General features: G+C 52.5%; 1 protein-coding gene across 13 annotated transcripts; it reads left to right on the top strand.

Moving 5' to 3' along the window:
* Positions 1-15: 15 nt before the first annotated feature.
* On the top strand, positions 16-27,803 carry TMEM8B (transmembrane protein 8B). Of its 13 annotated transcripts, XM_084791415.1 has the most exons (14): positions 284-336; positions 899-977; positions 5,104-5,293; positions 5,652-5,859; positions 11,489-11,622; positions 11,872-12,140; positions 12,737-13,062; positions 15,585-15,678; positions 15,815-15,938; positions 16,014-16,156; positions 16,325-16,503; positions 22,499-22,645; positions 22,779-22,895; positions 23,130-27,803. In XM_084791415.1, the coding sequence occupies exons 7-14, from the start codon at positions 12,784-12,786 to the stop codon at positions 23,463-23,465; spliced, it is 1,419 nt and encodes a 472-aa protein (XP_084647541.1). In that variant the 5' UTR covers positions 284-336; positions 899-977; positions 5,104-5,293; positions 5,652-5,859; positions 11,489-11,622; positions 11,872-12,140; positions 12,737-12,783; the 3' UTR covers positions 23,466-27,803. The 13 variants fall into 13 exon arrangements, with proteins under 13 accessions (XP_084647540.1, XP_084647534.1, XP_084647539.1 ...); XM_084791408.1 differs by having other exon boundaries at positions 253-977; XM_084791414.1 differs by lacking the exons at positions 284-336; positions 5,104-5,293; positions 5,652-5,859 and adding an exon at positions 16-147.

Genomic DNA, 27,803 nt, shown 5'->3' with positions numbered 1-27,803 from the left:
TTTGAATCTAGTTGGCGCATAGGAGCGGGAGGAACATGATCCGAGAGGAGCCTGGTTTTGTGAGTCTCTGGAAGGTTCCTGTACCATGTGTGAGCACGTTGAGGGGTCAAGCCGCTCCGGTGGTGAGGGCCAGCCTGAGGCTCTTAGGTAGGAAGCCCAGCAGCCTTAAGTTAGAGGCCAATAGAACTGGGTGGGGGCGGGCTTTGCGGAGAGGGACCAATCGAATGGGGCGCGGGGCGGAGCGCCGGGCGAGCGTCACGCCGAGGCCGCCGCGGGGCCTGCTTTTCGCCGGTTCAGCGCATCCCGGAGTCGCCCAGGCCTGAACTACTAACCCAGGTCCCGGCCCCCGGCCCCGGCCCCGGGCCCGCGAGGACGCCAGAGGTCACCCCCGGGGGTGGGGAGCGGAGCCGCGGGTCAGCTCTGCGAGCGCCCCGTGCTGGCCTGGCCGGCCCCGCCCCCGCCCCGGGCCATGGCCCAGCCCTTGTCCCGGCCCCTCATCCTATCCCAATCTCAGCCTTGGTCTCCGGTCACGCCCTCGCCCCGCTCCCCAAACCTGCCCAAGCCCCGGCCAGTGTCCCAACGAATGCCCAGGTCCAGGTCCCCGCTCCTACCCCAGTCCCTGTCCCTGGCCTGGCCGCTGTCTCCACCTCGGCCCTTGTTCCCAGCCCAGCCTCTGACCCTGTCCGGTTCCCAGCGTTTGCTCAAACCCTTAGCCCAACCCCAGCCTTTGTACCCGTCCCCATCCCGTCCACTCCCTCCATCACACCTCCTGCCCTTGTGTGAACCCCAGTGCTCAGTCCAGCGCAACTCAACATTTCAGCCCCTGCCCCCGTCTCTGTGTTTGCCCAAGGCTATTCCACTGGCCCCCCGCCTCTCTCATACTCTGCCCCTCTCCCAGCCTCGACTCAGGTCTGGGCTCCAGCTGCCGCCAGCCCTACTGCTGCTGTTGCTGTTTTCTGTCCTTGGTCCAGTGGCTGGTGAGTGCAGAAGCAGAAAGAATTGAGACGAGGATGGGGTTCCAGGGAGGGGTGGCTTGGGAAGAATCGGGAGAGGCGCGACTTGGTGAACTCGGTCACTAGAGGAAAGTGTGGCGTGTGTGTGTGTGTGTGTGTGTGTGTGTGTGTGTGTGTGTGTGTGTGTTGGAGAGGGTTGGGGGGTTAAGGGAGAAAAGGGGCTTACACAAGAGATGGGTTGGCAGCCTTCAAGATTGGAGGAGGTCCTACTCAGATGGTTCAGCAGGTGGCTAATAGCCCTCAGGGGACTCTGGGAGACCTCCTTTCCTGGTATCCACCAGGACTCCTCAAGTCTGGCTTTCCTACGAAGTCTTTGGGGCTTTAGTCCTTCTGTTTCCAAAGTTTTAAGGAGATGATGTAGTTCTACAGCAGAAGCTTCTATTCCAGCCCGAGACGTGGCCTAAACCTTGGAGATAGCAAACACATGTTGAAAAGGGGCCAAAGGCTGGGCGTGGTGCCACGTACCGTTAGTCCCAGCTCTCAGGTAGGAGTATCTTCGTGAGTTCAAAGCCAGCCAGGTCTGCAGATGGAGTCCAGGACGGCTACAGCTCTGTTACACAGCGAAACTGTGCTTTGAAACCAACCCTCAAAGTCTGAAAAAGGGCTAAAACGAAGTCTTGAGACGATATGTTGCATTAAGTAGATGGGCATGGCTTGGCTGCTATTACAGTGAGCTTTCTTCTTGTGCTGGGTCCTTCCTCAAGCAAGTGTCACTGGGCTACGGATGGTTCTTGATACTTTTAAAGCACAGCTGAACCTCAGCAGCATTCTACAAATGGGTAAACGGAGGCTCAGAGAGGTGGCAACCTGTTCAAAGTTGTATTGTGTGTGAAAGGCAGTAGTGGACCTAGAGAAGTTTCCTAATTCCTGTGACATACTGATTGTTTCCCTCTCCTCCCTCCCTCCCTCCCGCTGAGCACAAAACCAGATCAAAATATTCCTCCATTGGCCCAAAGCATAATTGCTTTTCTCCCCAGTCTGTCTGCAAGGAGGCTTAATTCACAAACTGTTTCTCATCTGCCAGCCTTGGAAGCCACTTGGTTAGAGTGGTCCAGCTTCTTAGTGGTTGGAACGAGCGAAGCAGTGAGGGTCCTCGGGCAGAGATGGCCCCCTTATGAAATGGCTAGGGTTCGCGGCCTCAGCTCCAAGCCACTGAGCGGCACTCTGAGGACGGAGATTGCCTCAGCAGTCTTTGGCAGTGACAACTGTCAGCAGCCGTGGGTGGAGGTGGGTTGATCTCAGTGGGCAGCTTGAGATCAATGCATCCCTAAGGTCACAGTCCTGCAGAGACGTGTGGGCACTGCACACTTGTGTGTCTACCAGGGACCTGTGGGGATGGCTCATAGGCGCCACGCATTCCTGCGTGTAGGTTGGTGGCATGTATTTTATTGGAACATACGTGAGCTGATGTGTCTTTGGAGTGCATGTGTTGTTGTGTGAGGGTGAGGGAAAGTGGCGTGACCCACACACTCCTCAGCTTGGCCCACTCCTCTTAGGAGCATATCACTAAAGTGCTGCTTTTGGAAGCAGGTTATTCCTAGGCTTGAAGGAAGTGTTAGGGGTGTGTGTGTGTGTGTGTGTGTGTGTGTGTGTGTGTGTGTGTGTGTGTGTGAATTTACACACCAGTGTGTGTGAGCCTGAAGCCTCTATTAACCATTTACCTTCACGGCTCAGTGTTGGGTCACAGGCATGCACGGCCATGCTTGGCTTTTTCTTGCTTATTATTATTATTATTTTTTAATGTGGGCAATGACGACTTCACCTCAGGTCCTCATACTTCCATAGCAGGTATCCTTACCCACAGAATCATCTCCCTAGACCCTGAGAGCATCTTATTCATCCTCCATCTAGTCTTCTGGAAGGAAGGGGCCAGGGCAGAGGGGTGGGCATTCCTTGTTGACTGCAGTGCAGGTTTGGTGCTTGGAGAAGCGGCTGGCAATCAGCTTTTGATGAGGGAGTTCACACACACACACACACACACACACACACACACACACCACGATTTGGGTGGCATCAGGACAAGCTCATTTAGACTTGGAGAGGGCCTTGCTTATGCCTTCTCTGGGACATGGTTCTGGTAGGTCCTGTTCAAAACCCAAATGAAAGCTTGTGGTAAATAGGGGTGTTTCCCAAGGATCCATTCCGCCTCCAGACTCCTTCTAAGCTTCCGCCAGAGCTCCAAGCTGATATGAAACCCTTTCCCAGTAAGTACACCCTGTGAGCCCATAGCAGCTGGCTTTGTCCGGCTTGGCTCAGGCAGGTCCCTGATTCTCCAGACCAAGCAAGCTCTGTGTGCTTGTCCGATGTTGTTTTTAGGAGGCGCATCTGTTCCTAGCCCCAGCAGAGGGCACTCCGGAGCTCTCATTTCCTGTAACAATAGTATTCAAGGCTATTCAGTGTTGGGCCTCTGGGTCCCAGTTGTGAGAGGCAGGCCTCCTAGGAAGCAGTCTTCTTATTAGTTCCACCGCACTCCGCCTTGAGAACCTCCCCACTGCTGTCTGACTGCAGTTCTGAGCCTCTCTAGGTTCCTGGGCAGTGCTCAGCTTGCAAGTTGGCAGTTTTTCTTGTTGAAATTGATTATCTGGTTGGCACAGCAGAGTCTAGTCCTTTGGCGCTGTCGTGGCCTTTGAGCCGTGAGTCAGTGTGTTCCACTCATATAAGTCATATCTTGAGTGTGTGACTCTTTTAAGTTGTGTCTGTTTAGTGGGGCCAACCTGCCCTCCTTCCACAGCCGCCTTCTTCCTGAGGCCCCACCTCCCTGTTACTTTAAATGCCTCATGTTTGGAGTCACGTGTCCTGTCTCCTTCAGGCTAGGTAAGCCTTATGGGTATTTCTTGTGTAGCTGCAAACTCCCGTCCAGAGTCCTCCCTCCAACCTCCACTCTACCTTGAAGATGATTGAGTTTCTCCGTATTTTCACCTGTCCAGGGACATGTCCCTGGGCTTCTGTGGAGCCATTCTGAAGGAGGGGCTGGGGAGAGTGTTTTACGTGGGGACACTTTGCCTGCCTGTTTGAGCCACCCTCTCCTATCATCTGAGCTGTGGTTCACCTTCACCGCTGGGCACTTATGCCCCCATGTGCTTACCTGGCTAGTGACTTGCCTGCCCGCCCTGGCTCTGCTTCTGACAGCAGGGATCTGAGCATTTCAGCTATAGAGCCATCTCCTCCCCACCTGGAGACCTGGGTCACCTCCAGGACCTCCCTCTGGGAGGACACCCCTGGCTCCTCTTTTTGACCCTGGAGAGTCTGATCACTCTCCTCTCTTGGGCACTGTCGTGGTGGCCCGTCAGGTCCTTTTCTTGACTCTGCCACCCAAGCAGCTCCCTTGCAGCCTCACCACACCTCCCCTCCCTTCTTCTGCCCTGGGCTGGTATACAGACAGCTCTTGTGAAGCTTCTGAGGATTTTTCCTGCCCCTAACCACTGGGGAATAGAAACAGGGCAGAAAACAAACAAGTTACACAGTTCTGTGCTGACTCCCAAGCCCCACAGGTGGGGTTCTAGCTTGCTCAGTGGCTTAAGAGCATATGCCAACTCACATAGGCACACACACACATGCGCGCATGGGTGAACACACGCACACACAAACACACACGCATGCACACACGGACACACACATACACACACACACTCTGTCTGTTAGGTTTAGTGAGTAGAGAACAGTTCTCCCTGAGGAAGTGAGCTGCTGTGAGGCCTTATGAAGGGTCCTGGGTTTAAATCCTCAGGTTTTCATTTTTGCAAGATGTATCTTTTTGTTTTTTGTGGGTTTTTTTTTTTTTTTGTTGTTGTTTTTTTTTTTTGAGACAAGGTTTCCCTGTGTAGCCTTGGCTGTCCTGGACTCACTTTGTAGACCAGGCTGGCCTCGAACTCACATCGATCCTCCTGGCTTTGCCGCCCAAGTGCTAGGATTAAAGGCGTGTGCCACCACGCCCGGCTGCAAGATGAATCTTTTAAAAAAGAAGGTTTTCGAGAGGAATAAACTGGCTGAGAGTGCTGCTGTTGACTTGGCATTGTTAGTGAGAAAAATGGGCGTGCCTGCTACCTAACGGAAATGCCTTTGTCCCTCCCCTCTCCTGACATCTGCTTCCCAGGAGGCCTTTTCCTGACTGACTACTCTACCTGCTCACCTCGCAAGCTCAGCCCATTTCGCTCCTTTGCCAGCACTGAGCTCTTCCACTTCCACGTCCCCGAGGACACACTCCTGGCTGTTTGGAACCTCATCATCTTCAAGGAGCAGGGAGGGACCTTTGGGGACCACTGCCCAGATCAAAGTGTGACTGTGTGAGTGTTTGAATTGCCCTCTGTAACCCCAATTTCCAACCCTAGTCGCTTTTCAAACTGAAGTATGACTTCTAGAGGTCTAAACAAGCCTCTTGACCCTGACCTTGACCCTTATCCAGGATGAAGTGTCACTTGGGGGCCATGACCTCCTCCACCTGAGCATTTGCAGCTACTGTGAGTGCCTGAGTTGACCCATTGCCCCTTGTGGACTTGGCCCTTGACCCAGAACTGTTTTGTGGTATATGCCAGTATAGGGAAGAAGTTTGTTTTACTAGTGATGAGTGATAGCTCATTGTTAACTCCCACTTCCCAATTCCCACCCCATGTTTTTTCTCTCATCCTAATTCTTGTCCCTCAGGTATTTCCGGTCTGGAGCGCCTCCTGTCATCAATCCCCTGCGCACACACTTCCCAGCAGATACAGTTGTGCCTGGGGTCTTCTCTCTGACCCTCAGCTGGACACTGCCCAACAGAACCTCAGGCATCTTTAACGTCAGCAGCCCCTTACCTGGGGACTGGTTCTTGGCTGCCCACCTCCCCCAAGCCCATGGCCACATCTCTGTCAAGGTGGGTTGATGCTGGCTGGGACAGGAGGGGTCATATCGTCCCCTCCACCCCTGATGAATGCTTACTGGCCTCAAAGCCTTGTTACCAGGATGGGCGTCAGCACCAGAGGGCTGTAGTGGCCACAGTAGAGGCCAGCAGGTTATCTAGAAGGATGGTCTGCAGCTGGCATCTGGGACACAGTGATTCCAGGAGAGCTGGAGAGAGAAATGACAGATTCCGAAGTGAGGCCCTGGATAGGCCTGGGCAGCTGCGTCCTTCCCTGTCAGAGGGCACTAAGGTTAATAAAGATGGTCTCAGCTATCTGGGCCTGGTGGAACCTGCTGTACAAACCCAGCACTGATCTTGTTTTATATATTGGCTGATAACAGCCCTGAAACTTCTCTCAGGCCGCGCCCTCATCTCTAGCCCATGTGTCATGGTTTCAAGTCTCTCCCTTGCCCTGTGAGAATCCTTGAGAGAAGCTTTTCCTAATAAAAGGGACTTTGGGAGCTGATATCCTTCTTTTTCTCTGAAGTTGTCAGACTGCATGGTGGGCTCAAAGGTCAGGATGCTTCTAACACAGTGGAGGTTGTCAGACTGCAGGGCAGGTTCAAAGGTCAGGATGCTTCTTCAGTTTGGAGTGAAAGAAAGTAGCACAGTATTTCCCCACTGCCCTTGTATGTTGGACAAGTTGGGATTCCTCTGTGTAGTAAGGAGGTACGTGGGCTTCCTACATGTGCCCATCGTAGGAGAGAGATGGTATGATGGGATGGCCACTCTTACTCTAGTAGCCATGTGTGCTGTGGGCTTTGGTAAGAGTGAAGGGCAGAACACGAACAGAACGAGAGCTTTATAGAGAGTATAAAGCAGGAGCGCTACAAAGCGAGAGTCGGGAGTTCCCAACCAGGTGAAAAATGGGTCTACATTGGCAAAATGTCCAGAACAGTCTAGACTGAGTTTTTTGAAGCCCAGGAGGGTCTGGTGGCCCGTGGATGAGAGCATGCTGGGAGCTCTTGGCTCATATCAGAACTAAGGATTTTTCTCCTAGGAGGAATGTCCTTATTAGTCTTTGGCCAAATCTCAAAGACCTGCCTCTTAGCCCAGCCACCATCTTGCCTCCCTCTGTAAGAACTGATGGAGGGATCCTCCAGCCCAGCTCTGCCTGCCCACCTCTCCCAAGTGCACAGGAAGTCCTGGAGCTTAGACCTGGGTAGGGATTATGGAGACGAGGCCTGGGAGGGAGTGGCCACAGTTGCTTGAGGCTAGCAGTACAAGTACAAGGCTTCTCAGAATCCAGTGCCTGATTCAAAGTGTCCTAACCACTGGGCAGTGAGAAAAGAGCCAGGCCTGGCATACGTGTTTCTGTGTAGAGAGAGTAGGCAGTCCTGTGAAGACTTGGAACTGCAGCTGGAGGCCTGGCTAGCCATGCGCCTAGCACCATGCAGAGAGAGACCAGGGAGAAAAGGGCACAGTCACTGGAGGCTGCACGTCTGAGCACCAAGACGTGTCACTCTTCGGGTGTGCCTGTCTTAGAGGTTGGATGGACAGAGAGGTGGAGATTGTATTTGGAGGCTGTTAGGCAGTGAGGCCTGACAGGGAGGAGACAGAGAAAGTGTTTCAGCTGGTGAGAGTAGCAGGCACCAGAGCTCTGACGGAGGTCAGTGTGAGTTGGGTAAAGGAGGTGGAAGGGTGGGCTGCAGCCAGACCAAAGAGGGCCAAGAAGTTTGAACTGTACTCTGAGAGTGACAGGGCCTCGGAAGGCTGCCCTTCTCCAGTCCTGACCTTCATGTTCCAGTACCCAGCGTAGAGCTGGCTTATGGTGGGGTTCGGCAAGTTTTTGTGGCAACCTTCTCAAACTCCTATTGCCCTAAGCTGGCCTCACGACTCCTGTCCTTGTCCCCTTCTTCAGCCTCTCAGCTCACTGTCTTCCATGTCTTAGCAGGCACTCATCCGAAGGCCCCTGCTTACTGTCTGCCATGCTGGCTTTGGGGTCGTGGAACCAGTGAGCACCTGAGAGCCCCTAATGAGAGCTTTTACCAAATAGCTGGGCGCAGGCCTTGAAGACCTTCTCTTTCCAGCCCAAGATAGGGGTGTTGATAAAATCGGGCCGATAATGAAAGTGACTAGATAGAAAACACAGAAGCCAGCGGTTAGAAGGCAGCTCGCTGATGACGGCCAGGCCTGTTGGCAGCTCTGCCACGGTAGGTAGCATCTGCCAACAGCGCCTCCCGTCTTCTCTCCCCTCAAGTTATCTTATTTATATTTCAAATAGGTGACATGTGTACCTGGTACAGCCTTTGAAAGGCACAACAGGCCCACAGTGAAAAGTAAGTCTTCCTTCCCGCCTCCAAGTTTTGAGTTTCTCTCCCCAGGTAACGCGTACCCAGATTTCACCCACTTGTGTATATTACCCTCCGCTTCTTGACCACCCTCCTCTCAGCAGTTAGGACTCCACTGTTCTGCTCCTTCTGACCTCTGTCCACTCTTCTGGGTTTTGTTTTTTGTTTTTCTGACGTCTCTGCTTGATCTATGAGTGCTGTCCTGACCTGATGCTTGGTCCCGGGAGACCTCTTTGTATTTTTATCCTCTTGCTTGGCATCTGTGGCACAGTTGTTCTACATACCATGTAGGAGCTGATGCTGATAAGAGTAGACAGCCAGTCCTGTGTTCTTTGAATCTTAAAAAACTTTATGTCTATCATCCTTGATACCGTCAACTGCTTGTCCAAGAACAGTCTCAAGCTTAATACGTACAAAGCAGAGCGAAGTCCAAAACGCATCCATTGCTCTTATTCCCAGTCTAGGCTTCTTCCTCGTAGTTACAATCGCCACCCGCTGCTTGGTCACGTCTCGAGTGTGTCACTCTTGAGTCTTACTCTTCTCTTACTTCCCTGACCAGTCCTAAAGTCTTGTCTCTCAGCTTTGTGCTGCATCTCCACTTTTGCACTTAGCACATCTTCTCTGGTGTTTTCCTGTACCACCACAGTAACCTCCTAAATGGTCGCTCTGCCCAGTCTCCTGCCCCCATTCACTTCCACATTGACTGACCAAGGACAGGGAAGCTGTGCTGGGCACAGAGGAAGGAACCTGTCCTTGGACACCTCAGTCTTCGAGCCCCTCTTAGTTAGAGTTTCTGTTGCCATGATAGAGCACCATGACCAAAATCAGTGTGGAGAGGAAAGGGTTTCAGCTCTCAGGACAGACTCCACTGCTGAGGGAAGTCAGGGCAGGACCCTGGAGGCAGGAGCTGAGGCAGAGGCCATGGAGGGTGCTGCTTCCTGGCTTGCTTTTGATAGCTTACCCTGCCCTCTTACAGAACCCAGGATCACTGGCCCAGGGGTGGGCCACATGGGCTGCACCTTCCCATGTTAATCATCAATCAAGAAAATGCACCATGGGTTTGCCCGTCTGGTCAGGGCATTTTATCAATTGAGGTTTCTTCTTCCAAAGTGACTCTACCTTGTGTCAAGTTGACACAAAACCAGCCAATACAAAGCCCCACTCAGGGCCTGGAGTTTCTTAAAGAAACCTAGCCCAGTTGGGCATGGTGCCTCATATCTGTACATGAGAGGCTGAGACAGGAGGATTGCCATGAGTTCTAACTAGCCTAGATCACAGGCTAGCCTAGATTATAGAATAAGACCCTGTATCCTCTGTAAAAACAAAGCAAAACAAAACGAAAAACAAAAACAAAAACAAAAACAAAACAAAAAAGAAAAAACATTCTCTGTGCCCCACAAACCCTGAGGGTTTTCCTGTAGTCCAGAGTCCAGCCACCAGGCCCTCTGCTGCTCTTGGTCTCGGCTTCCTGTTGGAGCAGAGTCTGGGTGCTGAAGGAACACAGCCGGAGCACACACAGGTCCTGCTCCTTTCCTGAAACTAACAGCGGAAAACGGGAGCAGCGCTCCTTTCTCTGACTGTGAGGCGGGGAAGCAGGACCACATCCTGCCCTGCAGATTGTTACAGATCCCTGCACTGGGGCAGGGGTCCTCTCAAATGTCTGCCAGAGTATATCACATCCATAGGGTTTTACATCAGAAGTGAGGAGCATCTGCTTTGGATGTCAGAGATGGAAAATTCTGGACAATTAGGTCCCTTTTGGCACCCATCTTTCAACTTGACAGCTATTTTTTTTTTCAACACTTCAAATGTGCCAGGTGGGCCCAGCTCACTGTGGATGGGGCTAAGCATTGAGACTGCAACAGTGAGATGGTACAGAAAAGTGCTAGGCACCTGTTACCTGAGTCTTCTGATCCGACACAGACCGAGGCCTCTACATAGCACTGTGGACTTAGTCTAAAGTCTGTGGCTCGGTTGGCTTCTTCCATTGCATAAACCGTGGTGCAATGTCAGGGCCTGGGACTTCCCCCCAGAACAAGGCTTTGCAGGCACATCTCCATCAAGGTAACCACTACAATGAACTGTAGTCTCTAGTTTATTGAGCCAACAAAAGGCCATTTATCTAGAAGGTTAGAGAAGCCTCGAGGCCCTCACGCTCCTTAACTAGCGGTCTGTAGGGCTTGCACGATGTGGATGCTGTAGAAGGGGAATGTGACCCTGAGGTGATGGCGCTGCTGGGAGTGCACTCTCAGTAGAGTAGAATGGAAGAGTCCCAGGACTTTATTTAGTACAGGAGAAGCCTTGGGAAGCATGGTGGTAGCTCCTTCAGTGTCTGAAGGGACAGTGCGAGGCTGAGGGTCAGGTCGGGGTGGTTGTGAGGGGACATGTTTTGGCTTCCTGAAGGTCAGTGCTGTCTGCAGCTGTGCTGACTCATGGGTTTGGCAAACACTCATGGCAAGTTGCGCACGCTGTATTGGGCCTGCGCCTGGAGAGCCAAGTTCTCCTCTCAAGTTCCAAATAGTCTGGAGGTTGCTTGGGAGGCAGTAAATAGTCCTCACTGTCCTGATGAAACCGGGGTCAGGTAGGCACGTATCATGAGGGCAACCGGGCAAGCTGGAGCAATTAATGGCTCAGACTAGGAAAGGTTGGACCAGAGGCCTAGAAGGAGCTTTCTGACTCCCCTAGCAGAGCCAGCATTGGGTTGTGGGATGGAATATCCAAGAGGAGGGATTGGATTGCGATAAGGTGCATTACCCTAACAGCAAACCGTTCCACTCCACAATGTCCAAGAGAGGGATTGTACTTTATGGCATGTTTTTGCACTCAAATACATGAACATACACAAATAAAAAAGGCAGTTCTCCCCCCAAAGAGCCTGGACCCATAATTGGGTATCTCTTTCTTCTGAGTGCCTCTTTCTCTCCTAACTCTTATAGTTAAGCCTGCTTTTAAAAAGCTTTTAAATACAACCCTTAATTAAACTACTTAGGTTGGAAAAGTTCAGAGCTTAGAGACCAGAGTAGGAGCTCTGGGAGGTAGAGGCTAAAGGGGTTTCTCTAGGACCCCTTGGTTTGGTAGCTCTTTTTCTCTCTCTCTGTCTCTCTGTCTCTTGCTCTCTCTCTCTCTCTTGCGCTCTCTCTCTCTCTCTCTCTCTCTCTCTCTCTCTCTCTTGCGCTCTCTCTCTCTCTCTCTCTCTCTCTCTCTCTCTCTCTCTCTCTTGCGCTCTCTCTCTCTCTCTCTCTCTGTCTCTCTGTCTCTCTCTCGCTCTCTCTCTCTCTCTCTCACTCCTGCTACCCCTGTCACTGTTTCAGGGTCTCCAGGATGAATGTCAGTACCTCCTTCAGCCACAGCTGATAGTCCGACGACTGCTGGATGTGGCTGTACTGGTTCCTGGCCGTCCCTCAGAGCAAACCCTCTCCTCCCACAACCGTTCAGCCTTGTACAAGTAAGTAAACTCACCAAGTCTAGTCCATGGCCCTTTTCTCCGCAAATCTTACACAGGGGCAGTCTTGCTCTCCCTCTTGCTAAAGTGACCCAGAATCCCCAGGGTGGGTCCCATCCCAGCATCCTCTCTCTGAGCTCAGAGAGGAAGACCTGACCATGCCTCTGTGTCCCTTCCCTTTCTTCCTCATGTTTCCCTCTTCTTACATCACATGTCCTGTCTTTTCTTGCTCCCAACCTGTCCTCTGCCCAGGGTCTTTGTGCCCAGCTTTACTTACAGGGTTTCGGCACAGCTGGTGTGTGTAGGGGGCCGAGGGACATCTGTCTGCCCCCTGACATTGCGCCTACGTCCCAAGGCGCCACCCCTACACAACTCAAGCTCTGTGGCCTGTGGAGGAACCTCAGAATGCCAGCTGGAGTTGGCCTTGCCCCCTTGGGGGCACTGGGTCTATGTGCGCGTGGAGACACCATCCCGTGGCTCTGGCCGGACCATCCGCTTCCAGCTGTGTGTAAGGTTACAAGGTCAGACCCCTTCATCTGCCTCAACTCTCCAACCTGTGCAGCAGTGCATGGTTGGGGGTAATCTGGATGGCTGTGTACTGTGACCCTTGGCACCATCCCTGCACCTCCCTTCTCCACCCAGGCATCTTCACCTCCTGAGCTCCCTCCTCCCTGGAGCGTCAGGTCGCACGGCTGCCTTCCTGTGTGCCTTTGTACCTGACTTGGGGCGACTAAAGGCTCTCATTGTTTTTCTTGGCTTAGTCTCATTTTCAGTGTCCTGGGGTGGACACGGCCAGCCAGGACTTCTGGAACTGCCTTTGCCACAACACCGCATGTCACATTAGCTCACATTGCAGTGTTTTCACTGTTTTGAGGGAGACATATGATTTTAATTCCTTGAAGTATGACCTTGGGGAGGGACAGATGACCTTTATACCCCCATCTTGGCAGTTGAATAATGGTCACAACTAGGAAACATCTGGAGTTGTGCGACCCTGACACCTCCCACTCCAGGCCTGTCACGCTCTAGTTTATATTTCTTCCTCTTCTTTGTGCATGCTGGGCTGCAGGGCGGTGCGGGCCACGCGTCTCACCTTCGGTTTTCCTCTGTTTCACAGAGTGTCCACAACCCAGCCTGTCTCGTGCCTTGGTCCCTGGGGCTGCCATGAACATGCCCCAGTCCCTGGGCAGCCAGCCGGTGCCCCCGGAGCCACCATCCCTGGGGACTCCTGTGGAAGGCTCTGGAGCTGTATTGCCACCTGAGCACTGCTGGCCTGTGCGCCCGACTCTGCGCAATGAGCTGGATACCTTCTCTGTCCACTTCTACATCTTCTTTGGCCCCAGCGTGGCCCTTCCGCCTGAGCGCCCGGCTGTGTTTGCCCTGAGGCTGTTGCCAGTGCTTGACAGTGGAGGTGCCCTTAGTCTGGAGCTGCAGCTCAATGTGGTAATTCCTGGAGGGGTGTTCCCTTGTGGTGGGGTGGGTGTGGGGCGGGGTAAAGGGGGGTGGGTGAAGGGGAAAGCTGCAGGAGTGTAGGGCCCTTGTCTACTTTAGGAAGTCTTTCCTCCCATGCTCAGCACAGCTCTGGTCAACAAGTGCGTTCTGTGCTCTTGCTGCGCTCTATAGGCTGAGCTCAGTGGCAGTTCTGTGTTGGGGATCACTGCCTCTTGAGGCCATGCAGCCTGGGTTCAGACAGCGCCTGCAACCAATGGCGTTCCTGACAGGCTATCAGCAGAGCTGCTCTCACGAGCCTCCTGCACTCATCTTTGTTTTGTCTAGAAGCTGTATCTGGCAAAGCCATGTGTGCCCTTGTTTTTCATAGATTCTTTTATAGTAGTTTTAGATGTGTAGAAGAAAGTGAGCAGCGAGCAGTGAGCAGCCGCTTGGGTCTGGGATGCAGTCAGTGGATACAGTGCTTGCCCTCTAAGCTCAGTGCTGAGGAGATAGAGACAGAGTGGGCCCTGGGCTAACCTGGCCTACTTGGTGATTGCCAGGTCAAATGAGAGGCCATGTTTCAAAAACAAGATAGATAGCATTTGAAGAATGATACCTAACATTGACCTCTGGCTTCCATGTGCTCATACATGTAACTGCACATGTGCGCACGTGTGCTCTCTCTCTCTCTCACACACACATAGACACACACACACACACACACACACACACACACACACACACACACACACACACACACAAAGACCGTCTCCACATAGTCTCCTTTCTCCATGCAGTGTCCCATATCACTAATGTATTACCTTAATGCTGTACATTGGTTACAACCCTATACTAATTTAACAACCTTTCAGATATTTCCCACCATTCTCCCAACAGCTGAACCCACCTCAGTGTCTTGGGGCCCTTGTGTTTAGATTTCTTCCCACCTGACCCTCATTCCTCAGCTTATATTTTGAGTATCGTGGCTCTGAAATTGATGATCTGAGCTGGTCTGACCAGTGTGGGAGGCCATCTATCTGTCTGTCTGTCCGTCCGTCTGTCGATCCATCCATCTTTCATGCAGAGTCTCACTGTGTAACCCTGCTGGCCTGGAACTTACTATATATAGAGCATGCTGGCTTCAAACTCACAAAAAGCTGCCACTTCTGCCTCCTAAGCCTTGTGCTTAAAGGTGTAGATCCACACCCAGCCAAGGCCTTGCATTCATGCATTTTGAGGACAAGCCTGTATTTGACTTATCGCATCGCACTGGCTCATCTGGGCACTGGTGGATGGGGAGCCCTGGATGAAGGGCTGAGTCCCTGGAGACTGCCTTTGGCTATTCCCATAATAACTCTTGCTGAGCAATACTTCTGCATAATGCCCTCCCCAGCCTCCACTGAAGGGAGTGAGAAACCACACAGGGCTCACTCTTAATGCTGAGGCCAGGTGCACACACACACAGCATTGTTTGGTGAGAATTTAGCTGGAGAAGGCACGTGTGCTGGTGCACACACGTAATCCCAGCACAAGGAGGCTACATAGTGAGCTTCAGGCCAGGCCAGCCTGGGTTCCATTCAGTGCTGTGTCAGAAATACCAAAAGCAGCAGTAAGAATCTTGCTGAAGTTGTCCCCCACTCAGTGCTTGTCCCTGGATACAGTGACTGTGGTGTGCGCACAGATGTGGAGATCACCGAGATTCCTCTTTATTCGGAGCTACCAACTACATAACTCCGCTCTAGGGACAGACTTATTTTTCTATCCTGATTTAAAATTTCTCATATGCATTTATTCTTATCCTGATTTAATGTATCAAGCTGCCTCAAGGCCTTCTGGAATGAGACGAGCTTTCCTGCTTCTTCCTGGTAGACAGCCCCTGTGTCCACACTTTGGGTGTGCTACATTTCATGTCTCTGGCCTCACTGACCTCTGTTCCGTACCTGGGGTCATTTCACCGTTTTTTTAAATTTTTTTATTTTTTTAAGATTTATTTTAGTCAAGGTTTTTTGCCTGCACATGTATCTGCATCACATACATGCCTGCTGTCCGAGGAAGTGGTGAGCCTCCATGTGGGTTCTGGCAATCGAACCCAAGTCCTTCTCAAGAGCACGGTTAAGTGACCTTAACCACTGAGCCAACTCCCTGAACCTGGAGTGGGACTAAGAGCCTTAAATTACCTTTGTCCACAGCTAGTTTCTACATCTGGCATCAGGTGCCCAGTTCCTCCTAGACAGCACGAACCAGGCTGCCTTGTCCTCCAAAAGGGAGATTCAGAGTCGGGTCTTGCTCTCTCATTAGGCTTTGAAAGAGTCTGGCTGTGAGGATCTGTGGTTTCCATGCTCCTACTAAGTAAGAACACTGCTTGGATAGGTTGGTCCCTGGAGGAGTGGGCCAAGCCTGAGGACTCCCTGGCTGTCCCGCCGCAGGGAGTAGGAAAACTGACAGGTCTTGGGTCGCCCACCCCAAGGGTCTGACAGCCTCATTTGCATACCCCAAGGGTCTGACAGCCTCATTTGCATACTCACCCTACTCAGAGCTCACTGCGCCAAGAAAACGTAACAGTGTTCGGATGCCTGACTCATGAGGTGCCCTTGAGCCTGGGGGACGCTGCCATGACCTGTTCCAAAGGTGGGGAGAAGAGTGGGGAGTAAGGGGAGGCTGGGCGCCCTCGCGATGGTGGTGGGAGAGGCTTAGGGGTTCCCAGAAGTGGGTCCTGACTCAGTGCTGACCACTCCTCCTGTCTCCTGGGGTCTTCTCACTTTAGAGTCCCTGGCGGGTTTCCTCCTCTCAGTCAGCGTCACCTCCAGAGTGGCCAGGCTGCGAATCCCATTCCCACAGACGGGGACCTGGTTCCTGACTCTCCGCTCTCTGTGCGGGGTAGGACCTCGGTGAGCATCTGAGCAATGCGGGGCACAGTTGGGGCAGCCCTGGCCTCAGATAACCAGGAGCATGTATGTTTGCAGGTTTGTGCGGTGCCGCAATGCGACGGCTGAAGTGCGGCTGCGCACCTTCCTGTCCCCATGTGTGGATGATTGTGGGCCCTATGGCCAGTGCAAGCTGCTGCGCACCCACAACTACCTGTATGCGGCCTGCGAGTGCAAGGCTGGTGAGCGGGCTGGGGTGGGGAGCAGGCCAGACTGGGGCTTCCTTCGGCGTCAGGGTGGCCAGTAAGAGCACCCCGAGAAGCTGGATGAGGGGCCGGGGTGAGCATAATTGTCTGTTGAACCCACGGGTGCCTTTCCCCCTCCCCCACCCTTCCCCTCCCTGCCCGCAGGGTGGCGGGGCTGGGGCTGTACGGACAGTGCGGATGCGCTCACCTATGGATTCCAGCTGCTGTCCACACTTCTCCTCTGCCTGAGCAACCTCATGTTCCTGCCACCCGTGGTCTTGGCCATTCGGAGCCGATATGTGCTGGAAGCCGCCGTCTACACCTTCACCATGTTCTTCTCCACGGTATGCAGGGGCACCTCTGTTTCATCCTGGTGTGTGTTTGTCACCACAGGGTGGGGAGAGGGTCTACATTTCTGTCACACACACACCTCCCCACAACTCCTATGACAGGTGTAGAAAGTGACTTTTTTTGTCAGGCACCTTGTACATTAACCTAACAAGTGTGGGGCTTTGCATCCCCACCCCAACTCTGCCCACACGGAAGGTAGAAGAGATATTGGCTGAACACACCCGATGAAATTCTTAAATGTGGGGTTGGGTTTCCACCTTCACCTTTGCTCGGTAACCATCACAGAGTCTCTGCATGGAGCCTTTCCACAGTGAGGGTGCTCTACTCAGTCCTCACTTCGCCCTGTGAGGGTGCTCTGCTCAGTCCTCACTTCGCCCTGTGAGGGTGCTCTGCTCAGTCCTCACTTCGCCCTGTGAGGGTGCTCTACTCAGTCCTCACTTCGCCCTGTGAGGGTGCTCTGCTCAGTCCTCACTGCACCGTGTGAGGGTGCTCTGCTCAGTCCTCACTTCACCGTGTGAGGGTGCTCTGCTCAGTCCTCACTGCACCGTGTGAGGGTGCTCTGCTCAGTCCTCACTTCACCGTGTGAGGGTGCTCTACTCAGTCCTCACTTCGCCCTGTGAGGGTGCTTTGCTCAGTCCTCACTTCACCCTGGGAGGGTGCTCTGCTCAGTCCTCACTGCACCCTGGGAGGGTGCTCTGCTCAGTCCTCACTTCACCGTGTGAGGGTGCTCTGCTCAGTCCTCACTGCACCGTGTGAGGGTGCTCTGCTCAGTCCTCACTGCACCCTGGGAGGGTGCTCTGCTCAGTGGTCTCTAGTGCTCTCTTTCCTACTGCCTCACCTCATTCTCCCTCTTTCCGCCCTTGAGATAGTTTAATCTGTGTACAAGGGAGGCCTGAAACTCTTAGAACTCCTACCTCAGGGTTTCTGAGCTAGGCTTACAGATGTGTTCCAGTGATTTCTGTCTGTAGCATGCTCATTTTTATGACATAAAAATGCCCCTCTGTCCGCATTCAGTCACCCTGGCCTTCTTCGTTTCTTTTCATGAGAGCTTGTGGATGTGGAGAGGATCTTTATCTTGGGCAGTTTATAAAACATCTGATTTAAAGTCTTGAGAAACTTTGTTCTGAGGCATCATGGGAAATGGCAACATGATATAAAATCTCAGTTCAAAGGAATAATTCTGATGTAGAATTATAGTGTTTTTGTTTGTTTGTTTGTTTTTGAAACAAGGTATCACTGAGTAGACCAGGCCAGCCTTGATGCCTCTGCCTCTGAGTCCTGAGATGAAAGACGTGCGCCACCACGCCCAGCCAGGTTTATAGTTTTAAGTCTTCCTGTTCCCGTCATGACGTCAGTATCTTCCCTGTGATGTCCAGCTTCTCTGTGGCCAGAGAGGTGCGTGCCACAAGCCAGCCTCTGATAGGAAAGGCAGAAGTGCTGCCTGACGCGTTTGCTCCCTACCAGGACCTGACATCATGGATCTTGCCATCTCGTCTGCACGTGCTTGGCAGATTGTGGCACACAGGTCTTCCTGTGAGCACTGCAAACAGATGGATTTTGATTCTCCATGTGTTTTGGCAATAAGAATATCACAAAAGACCATATCCGTGCATGAACTCAGTGAACGAGGGCACTGTCACCTGCCTGCCATTGCGAGCTCAACCCTGTGACCTACATAGAGGAAGGAGAGAGTGATCACCCCAACCTGTCCTTTGACCTGACATACATACTGTGACATAAGTGTGACACACACACACACACACACACACACACAGGAACCACTGTAAAATGTAATTAAAAAGCTGAACATCGCTACCCTAGAATCCAAATCTCAGAAATAGTGAAGGCCTAAGAGGAAGTAGGGGGCTTGTGTGTCCCAGTGAGGGGTGTGAGGTTCTCCTAGGTACTCAGTTAGAGAAGGCTGTAGCCATGTTAGATGGACCAGTGTACCCCAGTTTAGCTGGCTCCTTTTCAGGCCTGGTCTGATAGAGTCTCTGTTTTTATATTTGATTCTGTTCCTCCTTACTGCCAGGTGCCCTGTCTCCTGTTGCTCATGGAATCTTCCAGCAGCTGTTCTCCCAGCCCGCTCCTGGGTCATGGAGATCTAACGTGACTCAGAATTAGTAAGAGCACCTTAGTGCAGCGGGAGCTGTAAGAGAAAATGTTCCTTCCCTGGACTTTGCACAAGCATCCTGTCCTGAAATGTTCTAGGCCAGATGCCTTTTCACTCGACGCAGTGGCCTGTCAACCTGGAAAGACACCTTTGTCCTAGTAGGAACTGGAGAGCCTTGCTCCCTGTCACATCACACACAGAACCCCTACTTTCCTTTTAAAGATTTATTGCTTTTATTTTGTGTACGTGAATGTTTGTGCACCGTGAGCACGTGGTGCCCATGGAGGCTGGAGAGGGTGTTGACTCCCTAGAACTGAGTTAGAGGAGGTTTTAAGCCACCTGTGGCTGCTGGGAACTGAATTGGGGCCTTTCACATGAGCAGCCTTTACGCTTAGCTGCCTGACTGTCTCTCCAGCCCCAATCTCCGCTTTCTTAGAAAAGTCAGTGAGCCTGAGAATGAGAAGGAGCTGCTCACTGGCTTTAAAGCTTCGACCGAAAGTCCTACAGTAGCTCTGCTCTTTTTCATGTCCCCAAACCCTAGAACCAGCTTCATCCAGCTTTCTGGGCACAGGGTCCCTGTTGTCTTTCCTTTCCTATCTAAACCGAGAGCTCGGCCTTCTTTTACTTCCCAGCCGTGCCTGCTCAAGGTCCCGCTGATTCCTTTGTGGTTGGCAGGACTGGCTCAGTAGATGAGTGTCCACCTCCGATGGTCTCCCTGGAAATGCATGGTGGAGCTTATCTGCAACACGCAAGGCTTTAGACCAGGGATATCAAACCAGGCCAGAAACATAGCACTTGATTCTGTATGTAGTCTAGCGTTCAGATAATGAGATCAGACACTGACGGTGACTGAGCGCGTGCTGTGTGACGTTCCTAGTTAACCCTCGTGGTTGCACTAAGATGGCAGGTGGGCATGCTCACTCTTGCATTGTGTTCTGTAGAGCAGAGGAAGCTGAGCGTATTGCCCAAGGAGGGACATGAATGGTGGAACCTAGCTGCTCACTCAGCCTGGCCTCACTTCCCTACCTGTCCCAGGGCACCTCTGCTCTGCCTTCACTTTCTCAGAGCTCCTGGCGAGGGAAGAGCAATCTGGGACTCAAGTGTAGCACTGTCTGGCCAAGTGTCTCCAACAGTCCCCCCTGTTTTCCTCCTTCCAGCCCCCGGAAAGTGACCCTGTGCTCTACCACAGGGCCATATCCCAGACCTCTCAAAACTCTTAAAAGATAAGAGCCACTTGGGGAATCTAACCAAATTAAGATAAACAAACAGACGTCGCAGTACTTTAGCTGCACATATACCTTTACTGCTACCTGAGTTCCTATGATCAGATCCCCAAAAGCCCAGGGAGAGCCCACATCCTGCACTGCCTCCAGCCGTCCTTGGTGGTTGCTGATGTACCGGCTTCTGTGTTACCTCTCCTGTTCCTCAGCCATCTCAGTGGCTCTTGGTAAAGACCACGACTGGTCTTAGAACAAAATGACTAAGGAAACAGAAAAATAAGTGGATCACATAAGTCTAATCATGTCCCGAGGGCAAATACCCGGTCTCTGTGTGCATTAAAGACATTTGCATTTCTAGATTGATGTCTGGATGGCCTATTCTGAACCACTGGGTGAGCTATATATTTACAGTCTAAAACTGTAAAATTCTATAGTTTAGCCAATTTTTCCAGATTTTCTACCTTATGTGTAACATCCAAATGAGGAAATAGTCAGTGCAGATTAGGATGCTGTTAGCAGAATAAGACTGTAGTCCTTCTTAACGCGACTGCCTCCCATGCCCGTCAGTGCAGAGCAGTGCAGGAGAAAGGCCCCAGCGACTCTCTTTACGCATGCCTCATGGATCTGGTGACTCCACTTTTGTTCTGCTGCCCTGTGTCTGCTTTTTTCTGATTTAATCCCCTCTTCCTGAGTCTGTTGAGCTTTCTCTTCTGTGAGCTCCAAAGGCAGGTACAAGACATTGATTAAGCCTGGAATATAGAAATAATGCTTGAAAAGTAAACTCAAGTCAGAAACCAGCGTCGGTTAGCTTAATTAGTGGCTCATAGTTTTTACGTCTGATTTTGAAAGAGACCAGCCACATAGCCACCTGTAACCTCAGCACTCAGCTTGCCAAGCCAGGAGGATCGCTGTAAGTCTGAGGTCAGCTTGTGCTGCCCAGCAGCCTCCTACGCCAGCCCGAGCAAAGGATTCGGACTCTGTTTCAGACTGGGTCACAGAACAGATATTTAGGGAACAATGTCCAGTGAATCCAAATTCAAATGTTGATTCTTCACAGTGTAGGGGAGGGGGTGCCATGTCCCATCATCACATGGTATCCTGGTGTGAGGCCATGCTGCTCTTCATGGTCACAGTGCCACTCTGCATAGCTGTACCATGCCCGCTGTCCATGGCCACACCATGCCCGCTGTCCACGGTCACACCATGCCTGCTGTCCACGGTCACACCATGCCCGCTGTCCACAGCCACACCATGCCCGCTGTCCACACAACACCATGCCCGCTGTCCACGGCCACATCATGCCCCCCTGTCCACAGTCACACCATGCCCCCTGTCCACAGCTACACCATGCCCCCTGTCCACGCCACACCATGCCCCCTGTCCACAGCCACACCATGCCCGCTGTCCACACAACACCATGCCCGCTGTCCACGGCCACATCATGCCCCCTGTCCATGGCCACACCATGCCCCCCTGTCCACAGTCACACCATGCCCCCTGTCCACGCCACACCATGCCCCCTGTCCACAGCCACACATGCCTGCTGTCCACGGCCACATCATGCCCCCTGTCCATGGCCACACATGCCCCCTGTCCATGGCCACACCATGCCCCCTGTCCACAGTCACACCATGCCCCCTGTCTACAGCCACACATGCCTGCTGTCCACGGCCACATCATGCCCCCTGTCCATGGCCACACATGCCCCCTGTCCATGGCCACACCATGCCCCCCTGTCCACGCCACACCATGCCCCCTGTCCACAGTCACACCATGCCCCCTGTCCATGCCACACCATGCCCCCTGTCTACAGCCACACATGCCTGCTGTCCACGGCCACATCATGCCCCCTGTCCATGGCCACACATGCCCCCTGTCCACGGCCACACCATGCCCCCCTGTCCACGCCACACCATGCCCCCTGTCCACGGCCATACCATGCCCCCATCCATGGCCACACCATGCCTGCTGTCCACGGCCACAGGCACAGCCCTTTTGCTTCCTGAGCTTCCTGACCCCTTGGCATGGGTGGGGTGTTGAAGTGGGTCTGCCGAGGTAAGTGATGAGAGAGGGTGAAGCCCAGTTCTGAGTCTGAGGTTGCCTAAAAACCAGAGCCAGATGCCATGACGCCTGAGATGGGGATTGTTGATGACTCAGTAAGCACGAGAGGGTGAAAATGGGGCCTTCCTCTGCTTGAGATACCTGGGCCCCTGGTTCTCCATGTGTAGCCCAGGAGCAGGGAGGGGATGGGGAGGGACCAGTGTCTGAGCTGCCAGGTAACATTAGGCTGGAATGCAGACCAGACCTCACTGCAGTATTCTTCTCAAGAATGAGTAAATCTTGTGGAGGATTGGGGTTTGATTCCCAGCACCCACATGAGGCTCATCTGTACAGTTCTAGGACATCCGAGGCCCTCTTCTTGTGCCTCTGTGGGCACTGCATGCATGTGGTGCACAGACATACCCGCAGGCAAAACCACCCATACACATAAAATAAATCTTAACAAAGAATGAAGGACTCGGGTGTTTCTAGCATTGCCTGTGACCTGTGACCTTGGGTTTTCTGACAAGGTAGTCCCCATGGTTCTTTCTTTGATGTCATACCTTTAGATTTGTAGCCTCGAGGCCTTTTAACACCTGCTGTTTCTTCTTGCAGTTCTACCATGCCTGTGACCAGCCGGGCATCGTGGTGTTCTGCATCATGGACTATGACGTCCTTCAGTTCTGTGATTTCCTGGGCTCCCTAATGTCCGTGTGGGTCACCGTCATCGCCATGGCTCGTCTACAGCCTGTGATCAAGCAGGTCAGTCCAGGGTGGGTCCTGGGAGACACGTGTAGTTAACCACTATCTAAAAGTCACTCGCTCTCCAGGCCTCCCCAGCGCCGCGGTGCTGCAGCATCCTGGCCCAGCCCTGTCTGGCATCCTCTCTTTGTAGGTGCTGTATTTGCTGGGGGCTATGCTGCTGTCCATGGCTCTGCAGCTTGACCGCCATGGACTTTGGAACCTGCTTGGCCCCAGTCTCTTTGCCCTCGGGATCTTGGCCACAGCTTGGGTAAGAGTGGAGAGATCTGTGAGGGGCACAAGAGGGAGCAGGAGTGAATACAGGCTATTTGGGCCCCAATTTAAGGTAGCTTTGCATTCTATTGTTAACACCTGCTGTTCAGTGGCCTCTCAGGCCTGGTGGGTGCCTTTTAGGTCACACCTAGGGCTCAGGGGAAGTCCGCAGTGTCTCTGGCTTGGATTTCAGGGCTCATATCCCTGAATCCCACTTCTCTGCTTCCTCCAGACAGTTCGCAGCGTCCGGCGCCGGCACTGTTACCCGCCAACATGGCGCCGCTGGCTCTTCTACCTGTGCCCGGGCAGTCTTATTGCCGGCAGTGCTGTCCTACTGTATGCTTTCGTGGAGACCCGGAACAACTACTTCTACATCCATAGTATCTGGCATATGCTCATTGCTGGCAGTGTGGGCTTCTTGCTGCCTCCCCGCGCCAAGACTGACCGTCGGGTGACATCTGGAGCTAGGGCCCGGGGCTGTGGTTACCAGCTGTGCATCAACGAACAGGAGGAGCTGGGTCTCGTGGGCCCAGGAGGGGCCACTGTCAGCAGCATCTGTGCTAGCTGAGAGAGGCTTTGGGCCAGGCTCCTAGGGGTTGTAAGCCCTACTTGGGGCTCCTCCTGGGGCTGCGGAGCCCTCCTAGCACCAAGGGACAAGTTGTGTTTCTTAAAGACACGCCATCTTTCTCAAGGATGACTGTTTTTCAGGGACCAGGAGGAGAATTTCTTGAGAGCCTAGAGTCCTCCTGTGTTTATGGAGTCTTTCTCAAGGTTGAGCTATGCAGGCCACTGAGCCCCTGAGGACCAAGATGTCCCCAGGGCCGTGGAGCCCTTCCGAGGGATAGGGAGCCCTTCTGCAGATGTGAGATCCTCCCCAAGGAGACACATTTTCATTTGTAGCGTGCCATCGGTACAGAGGGAAAAAGGAGTCCCCATTGCAGAAACAAGGCACTGGGTTTTCCCAGTGGCTCAGCAACACTGGCCTTGGGCTGCTGTGCTGGGCAGAAGGGCTGCAAGAGAGGCAGAGCTTGGACCGCTAGGCAGCTGGTGTCCTGGTGTGGCACAGGTGGAGCCTGGTGTCTCCAATGAAGTATGTGCTGATTCTCTGCTGCCTTTGTTTCCCTTGTGGGGCCAGGGTATGGGGAAATGGAGGGAAAGAGGGACACTGGGGAAACGGTGAGCGTGAAGGGGACATTCCTGAAGATGCTGGAAGCTGCTGTCTGTGCCCTATGGTTTGCACCCTGCATCCTCCCTTCCTTCTGGTCCCATGTTTAATTCCAAATACTTCCTCAGGCCCATTTCCCTATTGCTATGGCTCCTAGTCTGCAGTAGTGAAGAGGTGTGTGCATGCATGCATGCCTGTGCTTGCTGTGTCTATACAGAGACAGGCTTGCCCCATGATGCCCACACCCACAGAGAAGGAAGCCAAGGTGCCAGGAAATAGAGTAAATCTCAGATGTACAAGGCATCATAAGAACGGAGCTACTATTTTAAGCTTCCATTTTTTTCGTGCATGCCAGAAATAATCTTGTATGAATTGAGATTTCCTTTTTTATCGTGTGTGTGTGGTTGCGTGCAAGAAGAGAGAGAGAGAGAGAGAGAGAGAGAGAGAGAGAGAGAGAGAGAGAGAGAGAGAGAGAGAGAGAGAGAGAGAGATAGAGAGAGATAGATATGTGGTGGTGGTGGTGGTGAGCTTCTCATTGTGTATGTAGTTTGTTCTGGCCTGGATCCCATGATCCTCTGGGTCCTGGAATTACAGACATGGATGCCATGCCTGGCAGCTGGACTTCTTTTTCCATGGGCTCATAGTTGAATTTTGAGGATCATGTCTTATGCTGAGATACTAGAACATTCTTTCTGGTCCCCAGTGCCCATACTTCACTCACCTGACTGCTCAGCCATCCTACCTGGCTCCTAGTCAGCCGTCAGACAGGGTGCCGAACGATGGGAGGGGTCTCGTTCTGTCTGCGTGGCCCTGGGTCTCTGCCCCTGGATTAGTGCCACATGAGATGTTGCTTGGTTACCCAGGCACAGCATGGAGCCAGTCTTCTGGGCTCCTGTGCTGGGTTTTACTTGGTAGTGCAAGAGATGAATGAATTTTTTTCTTTTAAACTCTAGCTGAAGCCAGGGGCTCAGCTCTGGTCTCTTCAGGGAACCCGGGGCAGTGCTCACATCTCTTTCCTTCCTCCCCACCCTCCTACTTGTCAGTCTGGAGGAGACAGCCCCACATTTCTACCAAATCTTTCCTCTGTGCCTTAAGTCCTTTCTCTTTGCAGCCCAGGCCTTTGAAGCTCAAAGCCTAGAAGATACCATTTTATTCTTTACTCTCTGCAATCAAATCTTTTTCCTGGGGCCCCTAGTTCAGAATAAGTAGCTTACTGAGTGGCCAGGGGTGAAGGTGTACGGGCTGGGTGTCCATTCCTGTGTCAGAAGTGCTATTCTTGGGCCAGGTATGGTGGCCATGCCTTTAATCCCAGCATTCTGGTGAGTTACATGAGTTAAAGCCAGCCAAGGTCACAGAGACCCTCTCTTAAGTAAAATAAAGAAAGATGGCTGGAGCAGGGGCTCAGCAGCTAAGAGGATCATTGCTCTTCCCGAGGACCTGAGTTCAGTTCTCTAGACACAGTTGCAGGCTAACACGCCTGCAGCTACAGCTCCAGAGGATTCGGCACTTCTGGGTCCATGGATGCCTCTCCACACACGTGCGTGTGCGTGCACACACATACACACACACACACACACACACACACACACACACACATTCACACACAAAAAAATTTTTTTTGGAGACAGGGTTGCTGTGTAGCTCTGGCTGTTCTGGACTCTCTTTGTAGACCAGCCTGGCTTTGAACTCACAGAGATCTGCCTGCCTCTGCCTCTGCTTCCCGAGTGCTGGGATTACAGGTGTGCACCACTGCTCCGGCTATAAATTTTTTTTTTTTTAAAGAAAGAAATGCCAACTCTTAACCTTATTTACGGCCGCATCACCCTCAACAGATGTGCACTTGTTTGATCTTGGAAGCTAAGCAGGGCTGGGCTTGGTCAGTGCTTGGATGGGAGATAAGCCATTCTCACCCTGGGCTGGGTAGAGCCAGATATGAGGACAGTAGACTCAAAGGCCAGGGTCAGGCCTGACTGGACAAGAAGATAGAGGCAGTGATAAGGGGAGGGCGAGGAAGGGACTTCCGGTGAAGGGCACCCTGAGAGAATTAGATGGGTTGCCGTAACCTAAGACGTTGGGGAAGTCTCTGTGGTTGTGAGTGTCCATCTTTTATTGCTTTCCTGAGACACCTGTTCCCGCTGTCCCCAGTCACTAGCATACTTAGGACATGTAGCATAGTGCCCAGCCTATCACACATACAGTGGACAAAGGCCATGGCATGTTTGGAAATGGTTATGATGATGGATGATGGGGAGAGACAGAGGTGGGAACGACTGAGGACCTGTGGAGAGTGAAGTAGGCCTGGAGGAGGGGGAAAGGGGGGAGGGGGAGGGGAGAAGAGAGAGAGTTGGGGTGATGAAAGTGAACAGCTAATGATGTTTTCTGTAGAGAGGTGCTGCTCTTTACCCTGTGGGAAGAGGGAAGCATTTTAGCAGGAGAGTAGCACTGGCATTTTGGTGGCTGTGTGAAGGGTGTGTTTGGGTGAGGAGAGTGCAGTGACAAAGCCCCATGCTATTTGAAAGGGAACCAGTCGAGGCTTCTGTACAGTGGAAGCAGGAGACTGGTTTAAGAGCTCCAGGAGGCGGACTTGGGAGCACTTAGTGCAGTGCTTAGTGTGGTGGGGAGGGGTGGGGTGGGAAGTCTAGGGTGGCCACTCCCTTTTTGGCTTGGATTATAGTGCCATTCCCTTAACAGTGGCGCTTGTGACTGGGGATGATGAGGACAGTTGGGGACATTTTGAATTAGAGGGATTTGTTGGAGTACTGGGGTTGGGGGGCTAGTAATAAGACAGGCCTGTGCATAGCAGCTGAACCAGGCCCGGAGCCCTTAGTTGTGTGCTGTCTTGGATCTCTGGGGGTATCTCAGATGCAGCGAGCCTGGCCTGCCATGGACACAGCGCTGTGGCTGTTAGTTGTTGCTGCTTCCTTGCATGTATCTGTATGCATTGCTGTACCACATTCCCTGCCAACCCACCTTGGCTGCTAGGAGCGTACCTAGTGACGCCAGCTCAGTGTCATCAGGTGCTGGCGTGAGAACTTCCATGTGACAACCCGGTCCCCCAATCTTGTAAGGACCACAGGAGTGAGTCGGAGTTGCTAGCATCTTGCCCCAAAGGAGCTCTCTTGTTGGTGACATGAGTGTAAAGATGGGCCCAATCCTAAATTCAGGGTCCCAACCAGAGTGCCACAGGCTATGAAGAGGACAACCTCAAAGTGCATCAAAAAAAGTCACCTGAAAACCTGACCTTGATGTGATTCATGAATAGCATGAGCAAAGATCTGAGGGTACGACAAGTACAAGTGACATAATTAGAGCTTGGCCCATGGGGAGGGGAAGTCATGCTGCGGAAGTAGGTGGAGCCAGGCTCCTAGGGGCCTTGAGGTCTCAGCCAAAGAACATTAGATTTAATGATGTGATAGTGGGAAGCCGTGAAAGGTGATACAAGGGACTCATTGTAGAGACTGTGGGTAGCTAACACAGGCAACCCCAGGGAACACTAGAATGTGTCCCATTAAGGAATGGCAACAAGCAGTTTCTCCATTTAAATTTTTTCTTATTTTTTGAGAAAGGGTCTCACTGTGTAGCTGTGGCTGGCCTGGAACTCACTGTGTAGATCAGGCTAACCCCAAACCCATGAAGATCTACCCATCTCTTCCTCCCGAGTGCTGATATTAAAGGAATGCACCACAATGCTCTACTTCCTTGGATTAATTTGACCAACAATGAGCCATCATTTGAAATCGT

The sequence above is a fragment of the Acomys minous genome (assembly GCF_964271855.1).
Source record: "Acomys minous genome assembly, chromosome: 8".
In the NCBI taxonomy this organism is placed as follows: domain Eukaryota; kingdom Metazoa; phylum Chordata; class Mammalia; order Rodentia; family Muridae; genus Acomys; species Acomys minous.
Note: the sequence above shows the minus strand (reverse complement) of the source record. Positions and strands in the feature narration are given on the sequence as shown.

Excerpts from the sequence above, each read along its gene's own strand:
- TMEM8B (XM_084791408.1), top strand. The coding sequence starts at position 470 with ATGGCCCAGCCCTTGTCCCGGCCCCTCATCCTATCCCAATCTCAGCCT. Across the intron at positions 15,939-16,013 it reads CTGTGCGGGGTAGGACCTCG|GTTTGTGCGGTGCCGCAATG; the intron begins GTGAGCATCTGA and ends GTATGTTTGCAG. Across the intron at positions 22,646-22,778 it reads TACAGCCTGTGATCAAGCAG|GTGCTGTATTTGCTGGGGGC; the intron begins GTCAGTCCAGGG and ends CTCTCTTTGTAG.